A 17,277-nucleotide genomic window follows, 5' to 3' on the forward strand; every position below is an offset into this window, starting at 1 on the left:
ATGACATTCCTCGTATGTTGCAAAACATACTTGGCTAATAAAGTATGGTTGTGATTGTGATTGGTTGTTCCTGTCTGTGATTTTGTTCCTTTCACTGTGTTGGATTTTTCTTGCTTTTCTTTCCACCTTTGCTTTTGTGTCTGCCAGGTTACAAATTGTAGCTGAGGTCTTTCAGCAAGTTCGTGGAATTTTCGAATAACTGTCAGCAAAGTAGCAGTAACAGAATAATTCAGCATTGACAAACAGAGCTGGTGAGAAAAGGCAGGTTGAAGCACAGACAGTGAGATAGAATTATTGTTTCAGACGGGTGTGACCATGCATATGTGCTCCATGGTAAACGTTAGGCTGGTTACAATCATGTGCATAAACATATACAAGTATAAAATATGTATAAGAAGGAACTACAGATGTTGGTTTATTCCAAAGACGTACAGGTATGCAGGTTAATTGACTGGGTAATATGTAAAAATTGTCCCTAGTGTGTGTAGGATAGTGTTAATGTACGGGGATCGCTGGGCGGCGCGGACTCGGTGGGCCGAAGGGCCTGTTTCCGCGCTGTATCTCTAAATCTAAAAAAATAAATCTAGACACAAAATGCTGGAGTAACAACGGTTCAGGAACATCTCTGGTGAAAATTATCCTTACTGTGTAGGATAGTGTATGGGTAGTACAAGAAAATAACTGCAGATGCTGGTACAAATCGAAGGTATTTATTCACAATATGCTGGAGTAACTCAGCAGGTCAGGCAGCATCTCAGGGGAGAAGGAATGGGCGACGTTTCGGGTCGAGACCCTTCTTCAGACTGATCTGTATGGGGATCGCTGGTCGGCACGGACTTTGTAGGCCGAAGGGCCTGTTTCCACGCTGTATCTCTAAACTAAACTAAAAAGGAATAGGTGATGTTTTGGATCAGGACCCTTCTTCAGACTGATATTTCGAGTCGGGACCCTTCTTCAGACTGAAAGTAGAGGGGGGACTGGAGGTAGGAAAAGGCCAGAACAAAAAAGGACCGGCAACAGATGACAAAGTATAAAATATGTATATTTAATGTTTCCCCCTCAAAAGCAATCAAATTCCTAGCAAACTGTTTCTGTGACTTACCATGGGCAGATTAGTGGAAGGACAGCTCTAGGAGCAGAAGGATCAACCTCAGAGCATAACCAAGATAATAGTCTGTCACATGGATACAGTTTTGCACTTCATGCTGGTAGTGCATTCTTGATTTTTCTCTGTGGTTAGTGATGATTCTCTAAGGCACTGCTGACTGAATAAAGGACAGAAAGGATGAAAATGTGTTATGGTAGGTTGATCCATACTACAGGGATTGGTGTGTAGGACGGAACTGCAGAAGCTGCTTTAAACTGGACAGACACAAAAGGCTGGAGTAACTCAGCTGGTCAGGCATCATTTCTGGAGATTGGTTCAACAGTTCAACAGTTCAACAGAGCTTTATTTGTCATTCGGTACCAAGGTACCGAACGAAACTACATAGCAGTCATACAAAAAAGAAAAAGAGCACAAGACACATGACCCCAACACAAACATCCATCACAGTGACTCCAAACACCCCTTCACTGTGATGGAGGCAACAAAACTTCCACTCTCTTCCCCACGCCCATGGACAGACAGCTCGTCCCCGACCGACCCGCACAGTCCCCGCGGCCGAGCCGCACCGGGCGCTGAAACGTCCCGTGGCTGAGCCGGGCGATGGAAGGCCCCGCAGCCGAGCCGTGCGCAGCTAAGTCCCACGGCCGAGCCGCGCCGGGCGATGTTAGGTCCCGCGGCCGAGCCGCACCGGGCGATGGAAGGCCCCGCAGCCAAGCCGCACCGGGCGATGTTAAGTCCAGCGGCCGAGCCGCACCGGGCGATGTTAAGTCCAGCGGCCGAGCCGTGCGCAGCTAAGTCCCGCGGCCGAGTGGCACCGGGCGATGTTAGGCCCCACGGCCAAGCCGCACCGGGCGATGAAAAGTCCCGCGGCCGAGCCATGCGCAGCTAAGTCCCGCGGCCGAGCCGCACCGGGCGATGGAAGGCCCCGCGCCGTGAGGAAGAGACCTAAAAGAGAAAGGTTTCCCCCACCCCCCCACCCACACCACCACCCCCCCCACCCACACCACCACCCACACCACCACCCCCCACACATACACAACCAAAAAACAAAAAAAAACATCCCAACACCGACACACAACAAAAAAAAAAGGAAAAAAGACGAACAGACTGCTAGCGAGCCGCAGCCGTTAGGCGCCGCCACTTCCGCTTCTGCTGTGGTGCCAGGGTCCCAGCTAGGTACGATTTGTATCTCTGATTTGGATGTGGGGACCAAGTGTGATGTCTCCTGGTTTGCTGTGGGTGGAATGCTGGATGATGTCCTGAATCGCAAGGAGGCTGCAGGAGGATCCAGAAGATCATATGAATGCTTAAGAGCGTGGAAACTGGAAAATAAACTGGAAAATGTGAAAATAGAAATTAAAAAATAGAAAAGCAGAACATTTTTAAATGAAGATAGGCTGAAAATTGTTGGTCATGGAGTTATAGAGTGACACAGCATGGAAACAGTCCCTTGGGCCCACCTTGCCCACACCAGCCAACATGTCCCACTTATGTCTGAAGACACTCATGTCTGAAGAAGGGTCTCAACCCGAAACGTCACCCATTCCTTCTCTCCCGAGATGCTGCCTGACCTGCTGAGTTACTCCAGCATTTTGTGAATAATCCCACTTACACTCTTCCCACCTGCCCACGTTTGGCACATATCCCTCAAAACCTGTCCAATCCATGTACCTGTCTTAACTGTTTCTTAAACGTTGCGATAGTCCCTGCCTCAGCCATCTCCTCTGGCAGCTTGTTCCATACACCCACCACCCTTTCTGTGGAAAAGTTATCATGAAGGCATTACATCACAGCTTGGTTTGGGAACAGCTCCATCCAAGACCGCAAGAAATTTCAGCGAATTGTGGACGCAGCCCAGACCATCACACCAACCAACCGCCCTTCTATCGACTCCATTTATACCTCACGCTGCCTCGGCAAGGCCAGCAGCAGAAATCATGGACCAGTCGCACCCTGGCCGCTCCCTCTTCCCCCCTCTCCCATCAGGCAAAAGGCACAGAAGTGTGAAAACGCACACCTCCAGATTCAGGGACAGTTGCTTCCCAGCTGTTATCAGGCAACTGAACCATCCTACCACAACCAGAGAGTAGTGCTGAACTACTATCTAACTCTTTGATGACCCTCGGACTATCCTTGATCAGATTTTGCTGGCTTTACCTTTCACAAAACATTATTCCCTTATCATGTATCTATAACCTGTAAATGGATCGATTGTAATCATGTGTTGTCTTTCTGCTGACTGGTTAGCACGCAACAAAAGTTTTTCACTGTATCCCGGTACACGTGACATTAAACTAAACTGAACTGAAGTAAGAGATCGGTCATGATCTTATTGAAGAAACAGGGAACTGCAGATGCTGGTTTATCGAGAAAAGACACAAAGTGCTGGAGTAACTCAGCGGGTCAGGCAGCATCTCTGGAGAGCATAAATAGGTGCCATTTCAGGTTGGGATCCTTCTTAAGACAGATTGACATTTCGGGTTGGGGCCCTTCTTAAGACAGATTAGCATTTCGGGTCAGGACTCTTTTTCAGAGCGATAATTCCACATCCTTGTTATTTAGTTGTATTAAAAAAGAAAGAGCGGTGAAGCAATGTCTGTCTTTACTATGTTGAAGTAGAAAAGTCTGAAGAAGGGTCCCAACCCTAAAAGTCACCTATCCATGTTTTCCAGAGATGATGCCTGACCCGCTGAGTTACTCCAGCACTCTGTGAAACGTCACCCATCCATGTTCTCCAGAGATGCTGCCTGACCCGCTGAGTTACTCCAGCACTCTGTGAAACGTCACCTAACCATGTTCTCCAGAGACGCTGCCTGACCTGCTGAGTTACTCCAGCACTCTGTGAAACATCACCCATCCATGTTCTCCAAAGATGCTGCCTGACCCACTGAGTTACTCCAGCACTCTGTGTCTTTCCTTATTTGAACTATGGTTTACACTGAAGAATCCTCAGTTTTTCATAAAATCAAATATGGACTGAGATTTCACAGCACTGCACGGGCCATTCAGATTCAAATTCAGCTTTGTTGCTAATGTAAAATAATTTGTTATGTTGAAATTTTAAGTCCTGGGGTTTCTCTCTCAACTCAATAAGTTGGAATCTCATTGTGGACTATTGTTTATAATTGTTGGGCTATTACTTAAATCACTATAGCTGTAAAGTTGTTGCAAGGAACTATCGGTCCTGTAATTTTGAACAAAACAAAAAATGCTGGAGGAACTCAGCAGGTCAGGCAGCATCTGCGGATGGAAAAGACAGATAACGTCTTGGGTTGGGACCCTTCTGATAGTCTTCTTTGAAACAAATTGTTTACACGTTTATAAACACATGCTAAATGACCATTTGAAATAAGCTAGACCTTGTCCATTGCAATAACTGTGAAAATATTCGAACTATTCTGCATTTAAAGTTGTCAGTATTGAGATTATATTAATTTCCTGTAATTGTGTTTCAGGATTTACTGACGGAATCTGATCATAAAGTCTTATTTGTTGGCCCAGTGGTCAGCAGCCTTTATCAGGAGGAGATTATCAGGTATGTTAACGGAACTGACTTTACACATCAATGTATTTATTATATGTGCATTTTTAACCAGCTGGCCTACATTTTCATTTGTCCACATAAACGGATACATTTGTCAACAGTAGCAACTTGTATTTGTATCATAGTCTATATACTAAAACTCTTGTTTGCTTGTTTGTTTGCTCCTGAACTACAGCCAAAACGGTACATGATAGCGTTACAATTTTAGGCCCACCTTACTCACCGTCGTCCCTTTGGTGCTAATGGAAGAGGTTTAATTGAAATCGGTGTTATATATTTTTAATTATTCACATTTTAAAGTTTAAATCTATCACCTAGGGAGGGGGGGTGGCGGGAGGGAGATAAGGGGGGAGAGGGGAGGGAGGGAGGGAAGGAGGGGGGGGAAGGGAGGATAAGGGGGGTTGAGGGGATGGAGTGGGGGGAAGGGGAAGGGGGGAGGGGATGGGGAAGGGAGGAGGAGGGGGTGGAGGAAGGGGGAGGGGAGGAGCGGGTACAGAACAGGAGGTTCCGTCACTTGGCGGCGCTGCCATAGCAGCTGCGGCTTACCTGCGGTCCATTTGTCTTTGTGTTTTTGTTGTTTTTTTTGTCTTAATTGTAGTTGTGATGTCGTGTTTTTGTGTTTGTGTACTATGTGTGTATGTGGGGGGGAGGGGGGGGACTGTAAAATTGTAAATAGGTGTCCCTTCCGAACGGAGACCCGACCTTTGTTTTCTGGGTGTTGTCTCCGTTCCTGCTGCGGCCTACCATCGGCCCAACTCCTGGAGCTGGCGGCCCCCAGGGCTCTGGTTCGCAGAGCCCGCGGACCGGACTTACCATTAGCGGAGCCGGCCGTCCTCGGAGGCTGCGGGAGCGGCTGCGACTCGCCTTAGGCTCGGGCCGCGTGAATGCCGACATCGGGAGCTCCGGCAGCGGCAGCGTGTTCGCCCGCCCCGGGGTCGCGGGGCTTGGGTCGCGGACATTTCACCGTCCGGCGCGGCCTAAGATATGCCGCAGGATATTTCTCTGCTGGGCGGGGGCTTCAATGTCGGGAGCCACGACCGCCCCGACGTGCAGCAACAGCAGCAGCGTGTTCGCCCGCCCCGGATCGGACTTATCATCAGCGGAGCCGGCCGTCTTCGGAGGCTGCGGGAGCGGCTGGGACTCGCCTTAGGCTCGGGCCGCTGTGGACCGTCCGGCGCGGCCTGCAACCACAACAACCTGACCGCGGGAGAAGACGGCAGGAGAAGGGAAAGACATTGTGGCCTTCCATCACAGTGAGGAGAGGACTGGAGGAGACTCACTGTGATGGATGTTTCTTTGATGGATGTTTCTTTTTTTGTGTGTTTTTGGGGTTGTGTAATTTTAATGCCTATTTAATGCTTTTATTGTTGGACTGTGGGTGACTGAATTTCGTCCAATATTGGATGACAAATAAAGCTATCTTGAATCTTGCACCAATGCAGGAGAGGTTTGGGCCCAACGGGTCCACTTGGTCTAGTTTTAACATAAAAATAGTACTTCAGTATAAAAATAATACTTCATAAATGCATAATTCAAATAAAATAACATGGGCCAATCCTGACATTATCACAAGTTCGCAAGTTATAGGAGTAGAATTAGGCCATTCGGCCCATTGAGTCTATTCCGTCATTCAATCATGGCTGCTTTCTGCCGCCTAATCCCATTTTCCTGCCTTCTCCCCATAACCCTTGACACCCGTTCTAATCAAGAATTTGTCCATCTCTGCCTTAAAAATATCCACTGACTTATCAATAACTATTTCAGTAATTACTAGTCCCAAAGTGCCCGCCCACAGGCACTTCAGCCACTTGCCCTGGCCAATTCTCTAAGAGTAGATCAAGCTTTGCCCTGTCGCCTGTGAGGCTCCTTACGTATTGCCTGAGGAAACAATCCTGAATACACACTCCTTCTAACCCTTGGCTCTATGGCAGTTCCAGCTGATTTTGGGGGAAGGTTAAAATCCCCTGCTATGACAACCCTTTTAGTCTTGCTACCTCCCGGCATAGCTGTTCTCTTAATTCCCATTGACTATTTGGAGGCCTATAGTATAATCCCAACAAGGTGATTTAGGTTTAGGTTTATTGTTGTCACATGTACAATGAAAAGTTTTGTTTTGCATGCTATCCAAATAGATCAGATATACCACAAATAAATACAATTAAGTCAACCTCAAGTATAAAGTCAAGCAGTGGGGAAGAGACAGAGTACAGAATATAGTTTAAACCCCACTGTATAGCCTCAGTGGATGATCCCATGGTAATGTAATCTCCAGCAACTGACATGATGTTCTTGTAACTTCCCCTCTTTAACCCCACTTCTATCTCACCTGAGCACCTGTACGCTGGAACATTAAGATTCAAGATAGATTCAAGATAGATTCAAGATTCAAGATATCTTTATTTGTCATCCAAAAAACAAGTTTTTTGGACGAAATTTCGTCACCCACAGTCCAACAATAAGAGCAATAAAATAAGCAAATTACACAACCCCAACCAACACAAAACCCCCCAAAAAGAAACATCCATCACAGTGAGTCTCCTCCAGTCCCCTCCTCACTGTGATGGAAGGCCAGAATGTCTTTTTCTCTTCCCCTGCCGTCTTCTCCTGCGGTCAGGCTGTTGTCGTTGCCATGTTCCAGGCTGCGCCGGACGGTGAAATGTCCGCAACGGGGACATTTAAGCTGCCAGTCCTGTCCCTTCCATAGCTACGTTTCCATAATGGCTATAATGTCTCAGTTGCATGTACCTATCCACACCCTTAGTGCATCCACCTTACCCTTTAGACCTCTTTCATCAAAATAACGAAATTTAATCCAACTCCCTTTCCTTGCTCCTTGCCGTGCTCCTGCCTGTCCTATCTACCGAACCTCTAAACAGGCACAAAAAGTCACAGAGTGCTGGAGTAACTCAGCGGGTCAGACAGCATCTCTGGAGAACATGGATAGGTGACGTTTCACAGAGTGCTGGAGTAACTCAGCGGGTCAGGCAGCATCTCTGGAGAACATGGATAGGTGACGTTTCACAGTGCTGGAGTAACTCAGCGGGTCAGGCAGCATCTCTGGAGAACATGGATAGGTGACGTTTCACAAAGTGCTGGAGTAACTCAGCAGGTCAGGCAGCATCTCTGGAGAACATGGATAGGTAACATTTTGGATTGAGACTCTACTTCAGATTTAATCAGACACCATTGTCTCTGATGAGGGCAGGTGCTACTTGGTTAATGGGTGGCCATTGAAACTGACGAACAATTGCTGCTATTAATATTAGTGCAACCATGCTCATTTAAAATCAAAATTAACTTTATTGCTATTGAAAATACTTTTAATTTTGGAAATCCAGTAGGAAAAAGAACTTATTGTGAGTCTGAAACTCACAAGCCACTAACCCCCTCTCTCCCATTGACACAATTATCTTAATAACATGATTTTCAATAACTCGAGGATAGCACTGTAGCTATTGTGCAGCTGGAACTACCTGTATCAGTAGTTTGGTACAGTATGTTCCTGAAGACATTAAGGGGTGTGTTATTCATCACAGTGAAAAATAGATTTAAGACATTTACCCCAAAGTGTTGCTGGTGTTGTATAAATTGAGGAATATCTGTAAATAGTGGAAAGTATTCAAACAAAAAGCTGCTTGGTACAATACCCAATTAGTATGTTCATGAAAGCGAAAGACCACAGTTGTGCAGTTCATCCATTGTGTGCAGCAAATGAGGCAAGGATGGTATTAAGATAAATGAAAGTGTTTGCATAAACATAAATAGAAAGCAAACCAACGAACTGGGAACGAAACAACAAGGGATTACCAAGAAAGTAATTAGAGGCAAAGAAAGGAGAATGGCAAAAACGTCCAATATTGTAGGTATTGTTTGTATTGTAGGTATTGTTTGTATTGTAGGTATTGTTTGCCAATGAGGTTTGCAACTCCAGAGAGAAGGAATGGTACAAATGGCAGCGCAGCGCAAGCAGCAGTGGCTCACCTGCAGTCCGTTTGTCTTTTGTGTTTTTTGTTGTTTTTTGTCTTAATTGTGGTGTTTAGATGTGATGAGTGTTTTTTTGTGGTTGTGTACTATGTGTGGGGGGGGGAAACCGTAAAATTGTCTCTTCCGAACGGAGACCCGACTTTTGTTTTCTGGGTGGTGTCTCCGTTCCCGCTGCGGCCTACCATCGGCCAAACACCTGGAGCTGGCGGCCTCCAGCTGGGACCACCTAGGCTCTGGTTCGCAGAGCCCGTGGACCGGACTTACCATCTGCGGAGCTGGCTGCCTTCGGAGGCTGTGGTGGCGCTACGGGAGCGGCTGCGACTCGCCTTCGGAAGCTCCGGAGGCTTCGGCCGCGGGCCGCGTGGACGTCTGAAGCTCGCAGGCCCCTGGGGGGGGCCGACATCGGGAGCTCCGGCAGCGTCTTCGCCCGCCCCGAATTGCGGGGCTTGGGTCGGCCCGCCGCGGACCTTTCACCATCCGGCGTGGCCTGGAATAGGCCGTGGGATTTTCTCCGCCCGGCGGGGGCTTCAATGTCGGGAGCCACGACCGCCGCGACGTGGCAACTTCAACAGCCTGGCCACGGGAGAAGACGGCAGGGGAAGAGAAAAGACATTATGGCCTTCCATCACAGTGAGGAGGGGACTGGAGGAGACTCACTGTGATGGGTGTTTCTTTTTTTTTGTTTTGTGTTGGTTTGTGATTGTGTGTGTAATTGCTTATTTTTATTGCTCTTATTGTTGGACTGTGGGTAACGGAATTTCGTCCAAAAGACTTGTTTTTTTTGGATGACAATAAAGGCGATTCTGATTCTGATTCTGATGGTTGACGTTTCGGGTCGAGACCCGAAACGTCACCCATTCCTTCTCTCCAGAGATGCTGCCTGACCCGCTGAGTTAATCCAGCATTTTGTGTCTACCTTCGATTTAAACCAGCATCTGCAGTTTTTTCCTACACAAGTTTGCAACATTCTCTCCATTCTTTCATCAGCTTCTTTTTCATCATACTTTGTGTCTTTTTTCTGACGCTTTTATTGCTTGCTCCCTTAATCCTGTTCGTGCCCAACTGTTTGCTGCGTATTTTCCTTTTCCAGCCCGCAATGAATGGTCGGGGGTATAAGTTGGCTGCACAGCCCATGATCCATGCCTTGTGATGAAGAAGAACTATGGTACAAATTGTTTTTGTTCAGGTTCTGTTACATCTCTTTCAAAGTTGTCATCCTCAAACAGAATGATTCCTAAACTCTCTATTATAGAATCATACGGTACAGAAACAAGCTCTTAGGCCCAACACATGCATGCTGACAAAGACGCCCCTTCTAAGCTAGTCCCATTTGACCCATATCCCTCTCCTGTCCATGTACTTCTCCAAATGTCTTTTAAATGTTGTTATAGTACCTGCCTCAACTACCTTCTCTGCCAGCTTGTTCCATACACTCACCACCCTTTGTGAGAAAACCCTCTGTTGATAGAAACTTCTATGGCAACTCTCTTTTCAAATGTTCAGTACGGTGTTGTTCCTCTGATCTATGCTCATATTTCTCTGCTTGTAACTTCTGCATGGGATTATGTATTGAACTGAAAGTAAACAATTCGACTGAGACACATGTACATCCATCTCAGTTGATATGTTATTATCTAGTATTTATTCACAAAATGCTGGAGTAACTCAGCAGGTCAGGCAGCATCTCAGGAGAGAAGGAATGGGTGACGTTTTGGGTCGAGACCCTTCTTCAGACTATTATCTAGTATAACCTGCTTACAAGTAAATATTCTGGTAAATCATTATCGCTTCTGATCAATGAATCACTTTATTTTTATTATGTTGTTGATGGGATGAAATGCTATTGTAATCAGGTAGTTTAGTTTAGTTTAGAGATACAGCTTGGAAACAGGCCCTTCGGCCCACCGAGTCCACGCTGACCAACGATTCGCATCCACTAGTTCCATCCTGCACACTAAAGACAATTTACAGAGCCCAATTGACCTGCAAAAACCATATCTTTGGAATGTGGGAAGAAACCGGAGCACCCGGAGAAAACAGACGTGGTCACGGGGAGAACGTACAAACTCCGTACAGACAGCACCCGTAGTCAGGGTGGAACCTGGGTCTCTGGTGCTGTAAGGCAGCAATTCTACCATTGTGCCACCGCGCCCCCCTCAGGTGCTTGGGTAGGTCCAAAAATAAATGAATGGAGGTAACTGAAGAACTGAAATTTAAGGCAGTTACTGAAAGGTTTTGGATCAGCAAGGAGTTCACCTCTTTCCTGGGCCAAAAAGCTCTAGCATTTGGCATTTACTATTTAAAAAGGATAAACGATGATCACATTTAATAGCTACGTGGATGAACATTTGAAGTGCAAAACCCTCAGGGCTACGGACTAAGAGCTTGGAATTGAAATGAAAATCATTTTTATTTAGTCATTGAGAGCACGATAGGCCAAATTGCCTCTTTTTGTCCCTCATATTTCTATTATATGAAATGTTGTTGGCACTAATAGATGCTGATTCCAAATGTGAAACCATTGTTCGAAATTCTAAAGTGCATGGAACAGATACGCACATAAATCATTGAACATGGTATGGCAACTTGAGAGAATGTTTTTTTTAAGAACGTGTTCACTGAGACTCCAAGTCTTTTTAAGTAGCTGCATAGAGTACAAAGCAGGCTGGTTTAGTTTAGTTCAGAGATATAGTGTGGAAACAGGCCCCTCGGCCCATCAAGTCGGCGCCGACCCCCAATCCCCACACACTAACACACATTCGGGACAAATTACAATTTTACCGAAGCCAATTAACCTGCAAACAGGTATGTCTTTGGAGTGTGGGAGGAAACCGGAGCACCTGGTGAAAACAGCTGCAGGTCACGGGGAGAACGTACAAACGCTGAACAGACAGCACCCGTAGCCAGATGGAAGCAGGGTCTCTGGCGCTGTAAGGCAGCAACTCTACCGCTGCCGCCCTTGGTCATGTGATCATGTGGAGTTTTTAATAAAATGCTAGTTCAGCTTGAGCACTTGAGCTTGAGTTACTTGAGCACTTAACCCAATTCTATTCACTACATAATAGGGAGGATGTTAAGTCTGCAAAGAAGATGTGAACATATATTCAGTGGATTGGTCTTGGTTTGAGGTACTTTGCTTCCATAGATAATTTGGAAGAATTGAGATTATTTTCCTCAGAGCAGAGACATTTTAGAGAGTTGTTAAAGAGCATAAAGGGGGCCAATTAAAACAGTTTCTACTGGCAGAGGGTCAAGATTTAAAGTAATGGGCAAAAAGAACCAGCTTCCATAACCCTAAAATCTTATAAGACCAGAAAATATTCACGTCTTTATTCCCCCATTTCCAACTACAGGCAAGACACATATTACGTGTGTTTGATTTATCTTTTTTTGAAATAATGTGTTTGGTTATTTGTTACTAAAACTTAATTCATGCACTGTATTTTTGAAATAACACACTCAAATTTACACCTGTTTAAATGCATATATTTAGTTACACATTTTTGAATTACACACTACTTTTCAGGAGCATTAACCCGGCATAAAACATGAGGTGGCTGCATTCTTATTTAGCCATTGTATTTTGTAATGTTAACCATTGAACACATTTTTCTATGTGTTTGTGGATCAGTTACTTCTGAGTTAGAAGCTTTTGAATTTAAAAAAAACCTAACTAAGCACAAGAAATAAATAATTCTGAAATAAAAACAAAAGATGCATGAAATGATGCCTAGATAGGCAACGTGCAGAAAGAGAAACATGTTTCCTGTTTTTTTTAATGTTTATTTTGTTAATTTTTAATTAAATTAATTACAGTGCATATAACAACAACAGTAAACCCCATCCCTCCCCTTCCCAACATAATTATGAAAACAAATAAACAAAAACAAACAAATAAATAAATTTAAAAAATTTAAACTTAACTACAAAAAGACAAAAGCACAAAAACACGAGTCAAGGTAATTTTCACAAGTCAAATATTTCAATTTCCTGTTTAAGAAGACATAGAGGACATAGAAATAGGCCTTTTGGCTCAACATATCCCAGCTACACTGGTCCCACCTGCCCGCGTTTGGTCCATATCCCATCCAAACCTGTCCTATCCATGTACCTGTCTAACTGTTTCTTAAACGTTGGGATAGTCTCTGCCTCAGCTACCTCCTCTGGCAGTCATGCACTAAAAGGTAATGTATGGTGAGATAAGCTTGGCTTGTCACTTGGCTGAGCAGCAGAGTTGGAGGAAATATTGCAAGAATGCTGCACAAAATTTATAAAGTGCTCAAAGTACAAGAGTGGTGTCATTGATGAATGATACCAAGGTCCAATGAACGTGTCCAAAAGTGAAGCGATAAAAGTAGTACATATATCTCAAAATCCATTTAAAACACATGTTTTTTAATGTGTCTCATTGGAGGTTACCTCTAATAATTGAGGGTATCACAAAATGCTGGAGTAACTCAGTGGGTCAGGCAGCATCTCAGAAGAGAAGGGATGGGTGAACGTATAAGATTATTAAGGGGTTGAACACGTTAGAGGCAGGAAACATGTTCCCAATGTTGGGGGAGTCCAGAACCAGGGGCCACAGTTTAAGGGGTAGGCCATTTAGAACTGAGATGAGGAAAAACTTTTTCAGTCAGAGAGTTGTGAATCTGGAATTCTCTGCCTCAGAAGGCAGTGGAGGCCAATTCTCTGAATGCATTCAAGAGAGAGCTAGATAGAGCTCTTAAGGATAGCGGAGTCAGGGGGTATGGGGAGAAGGCAGGAACGGGGTACTGATTGAGAATGATCAGCCATGATCACATTGAATGGCGGTGCTGGCTCGAAGGGCCGAATGGCCTCCTCCTGCACCTATTGTCTATTGTGATGTTTCGGGTTGAGACCCTTCTTCAGACTGATGTCGGGGGAGAGGGCGGGACAACGAAAGGATGTAGTTGGAGACAGGAAAACAATGGGAGAACTGGGAAGGGGGAGTCAATGTTCATACCGCTGGGCTGTAAGCTGCCCAAGTGAAATATGAGGTGCTGTTCCTCCAATTTGCGCTGGGCCTCACTATGACAATGGAGGAGGCCCATGACAGAAAGGTCAGACTGGGAGTGGGAGGGGGAGTTGAAGTGCTCAGCCACCGGGAGGTCAGGATGGTTAAGGTGGACTGAGCGAAGGTGTTGTGCGAAACGATCGCTGAGCCTGCGTTTGGCCTCGCCGATGTAGAGAAGTTGACATCTGGAGCAGCGGATACAATAGATGAGGTTGGAGGACGTGCAGGTGAACCTCTGCCTCACCTGGAAAGACTGTTTAGGTCCTTGGATGGAGTCGAGGGGGGAGGTAAAGGGACTGGTGTTACATCTCCTGCGGTTGCAGGGGAAAGTGCCCGGGGATGGGGTGGTTTGGGTAGGAAGGGACGAGTGGACCAGGGAGTTACGGAGGGAACGGTCTCTGCGGAATACAGAAAGGGGAGGAGATGGGAAGATGTGGCCAATAGTGGGATCCCGTTGGAGGTGACGGAATTTGTTGTATACGCTGGCTTAAAGGTGAGGACAAGGGGGACTCTATCCTTGTTACGAATGGGGAGAGGGGGAGCAAGAGTGGAGCTGCGGGATATAGAGGAGGCCCTAGTGAGAGGCTCATCTATAATGGAAGAGGGGAAGCCCCTTTTCCTAAAGAATGAGGACATCTCTGACGCCCTAGTGTGAAACACCTCATTCTGGGCGCAGATGCAGCGTAGACGGAGGAATTGGGAGTAGGGGATAGACTTTTTACAGGAGACAGGGTGGGACGATGTGTAGTCAAGATTTGACTACAATAATTGAGTATGATTAGAAAAGTAAATGTAACAGAGTGGATGTACCATTTATCGATAGACTGGAAGGAAAAGGATAAGATTAAAATACTGTTACTATTGAGGAGTTGGAAGTTCTTTTGCTGATTGTTCCATTTAACTATTGATTAAAAAAAACGCTTTAACTGGATCAAAACTGCTTCATTTTGAAATTAGCTGATGTCTCCAATGTCTAGGAGATTGTTGGCATACGGTGACTTGGACCACAAAAGTATTCGGGAGGCTTAGATCAATTGTCAGGATGAGCTGGGAGATGGCAGGTAAAATCTAGGGCAGTGCAGTGTTTAAGGAGAAGCTAGATAAATAATGGGAAACGTAATGGAAAGTTATGCTGAGGGTCAGATGAAGTTGAGCAGAAAGATTTTGCGGGGCAGCATAAACGGAAGTCAAAACAAAACAAAACCCGTTTCTGGCAAATTTCTATGTTTTGTGTAGATGTGGCATTTAGAAAAGGAAAAATATAAAGTTTAGAGATACAGTGTGGAAACAGGCCCTTCAGAACTAACACTACCCCACACATAGTGGGATGGGGGAGGGGAGGAGGGGGTGCTGCACCAATGCAGGAGAGGTTTGGACCCAACGGGTCCACTTGGTCTAGTTTTCTTCTAATGTTTTCAGTAACTGTTACATTACATTCTGTACTCTGTTTATTTTCTCTATACGGGCTATGTGGTTCGATTATACTCATGTATGGTATGGTTTGGCCGGATGGCACACAAAGCATGACAATAATAAATCAATACCAATTAACATGAAGGCTGACGTAGTGAAAAGTGAGGACAACCAGGAATTCTGCCCTGGTGCCAGGATAGGGAAGAAAGTAAGAGCAGAAGTATGGTAAAGAAACCAGTGTGGTCAAGGACCTGTCAACTCTGGTAAAGCAGAACCCATATTTAATTGATGAAGATGTGTTGGAAGCTCTGGAATGGAAGATGACTTTTGTTGAGCACAAGTATGGAAAGTGGATTTTAAGGTTTTAACCTCGGGAGTTATTGTAAATGCATTAATATTTGAGGTGTTGGAAAGAAGAAATAATATTAATGAAATGTTGAGCTCCATTCTGAGAGGGACTCGTGTTTGTATTGACCCACTTGTGGTTTCCTTGAATATGATTTAAAGTACACGATTGTTTACATGGATTGGTAAAGTTAGCATAGTATTTTCAAATGTGGAACTTGTTGCCATTTGGGATTATTAAGAGTAGCGAAGTAAAAAAAAGAGTTTACCACTTAACACAAAATATCCGGATTAGATCTACTGATGTGAGAACTGTTGTCTTTAAAATTTATTGGCTGATTTTATTTTCGTGTTTTGGGTATGCATAACCCTTCTAGCGGCAAATTATTTTTGGCTTCAGCGGCAATGTTTTATGATTTTAGAAAAAGAAAATCATGGTTTGGTGGTGCAGGGAAGCAGATGTGCTCACTGCAAGTTAAGGCCTAGGTGGCCGCATATTCCTGAAACTCAGCCACTAACTTGTGTTTCTGTACATTAGGTTTTGTCATCTGCTATAAAAGATCAAAAGGCAAGAGTATTTTATTGTGATACTAGACCAAGTGGACCCGTTGGGCCCAAACCTCTCCTGCATTGGTGCAGCACCCTGTCCTCCCCCTCCCCTCTCTCCTCAACCTCCCCTCTCCCTTCTCCCCCCTTTCCCCCCTCTCTCCCTCCTCCCCCCCTCCCCTCCTTTTAAACTTTAATATGTGAATAACTTTAAAAATATAACACCGATTTCAATAAAACTACTTGCATTATCACTAAAGTGACAATGGTGAGCAAGGTGGGCCTAAAAGTGGCGCGCTATCGTGTACCGTTTTGGCTGAAGTTCAGTCACAAACAAGATAACCAACGAGAGTTTTAGTATATAGATGTCCTGAAACGGAACAATGAAATTCCTACTTGCAGCAGCACAACAGATACTGTATGTGAACATAGTACTCCTGTAAACAGCATAACAAAACAAAAAAAGTTATATATATATATATATATAACTTTTTTAATATATATATATATATATATATATATATATAGTAATAATGCAAAAGCAAAAACAATGTCCCCAAGTCTATGTAGTTCAGAGCTTTTTTGGAGGTTATAGTGTTTAATAGCCTTATGGCTGTAGGGAAGAATTTGTTCCTGAACTTGAACGTTACAGTTTTCGGGCTCCTGTACCTTCTTTGCGATGGCAGGGGTGAAATGAGTGCGTGGGCAGGGTGGTGTGGGTCTCTGATGATGCTGGCTGCCGTTTTGAGGCAGGGACTCGAGTAGATCCTTTTGATAATAATAATAATAATAATATTCATTTATTATCATTGCAACGAGTACAACGAAATTAAAAAATAGCCAATCCTGATGGTGCGTACAAACATATATGCAATAAATGCAAAAACAAATAAATACAATTATATTAAGTACAAAGATTTTTTAACAGTGTTGCGTAGTGCAGAAGGTAGTGTTCAGTTCTCGTATGGCCCTGGGGTAAAAACTGTTCTTAAGTCTGTTTGTTCGGGATTTGATCGACCTGAAACGTCGACCAGAGGGCAGATGAACAAACAGACGGTGGCCGGGGTGGGATGGATCTTTTATTATTTTGCCTGCTCTACTGAGGCAGCGTAGGCTGAACAGGTGCTCCAGGGAGGGCAGTGAGCAGCCGATGATCTTCTGGGCCGTTGTGATGACCCTCTGAAGGGCCTTCCTGTCCTTTTCTGAGCAGCTGGCATACCATGTGGTTATACAGTATGCCAGCACACTCTCGATGGAGCAGCGATAGAAGGACATCATGAGCTTCTCCTGCAGGTTGGTTTT

General features: G+C 44.9%; 1 protein-coding gene across 2 annotated transcripts in view; it reads left to right on the plus strand.

The window, feature by feature from the left end:
• The window catches only part of acbd6 (acyl-CoA binding domain containing 6), a 404,357-nt gene that overhangs the window by 276,713 nt on the left and 110,367 nt on the right, over positions 1-17,277 (plus strand). For both annotated transcript variants that reach the window (XM_078407810.1, XM_078407811.1), the window contains one exon: positions 4,564-4,643. In XM_078407810.1, coding sequence (XP_078263936.1) covers positions 4,564-4,643 — 80 coding nt within the window. The remainder of the gene's footprint in view (positions 1-4,563; positions 4,644-17,277) is intronic.

This window comes from Rhinoraja longicauda, chromosome 11, assembly GCF_053455715.1.
Source record: "Rhinoraja longicauda isolate Sanriku21f chromosome 11, sRhiLon1.1, whole genome shotgun sequence".
NCBI lineage: Eukaryota > Metazoa > Chordata > Chondrichthyes > Rajiformes > Arhynchobatidae > Rhinoraja > Rhinoraja longicauda.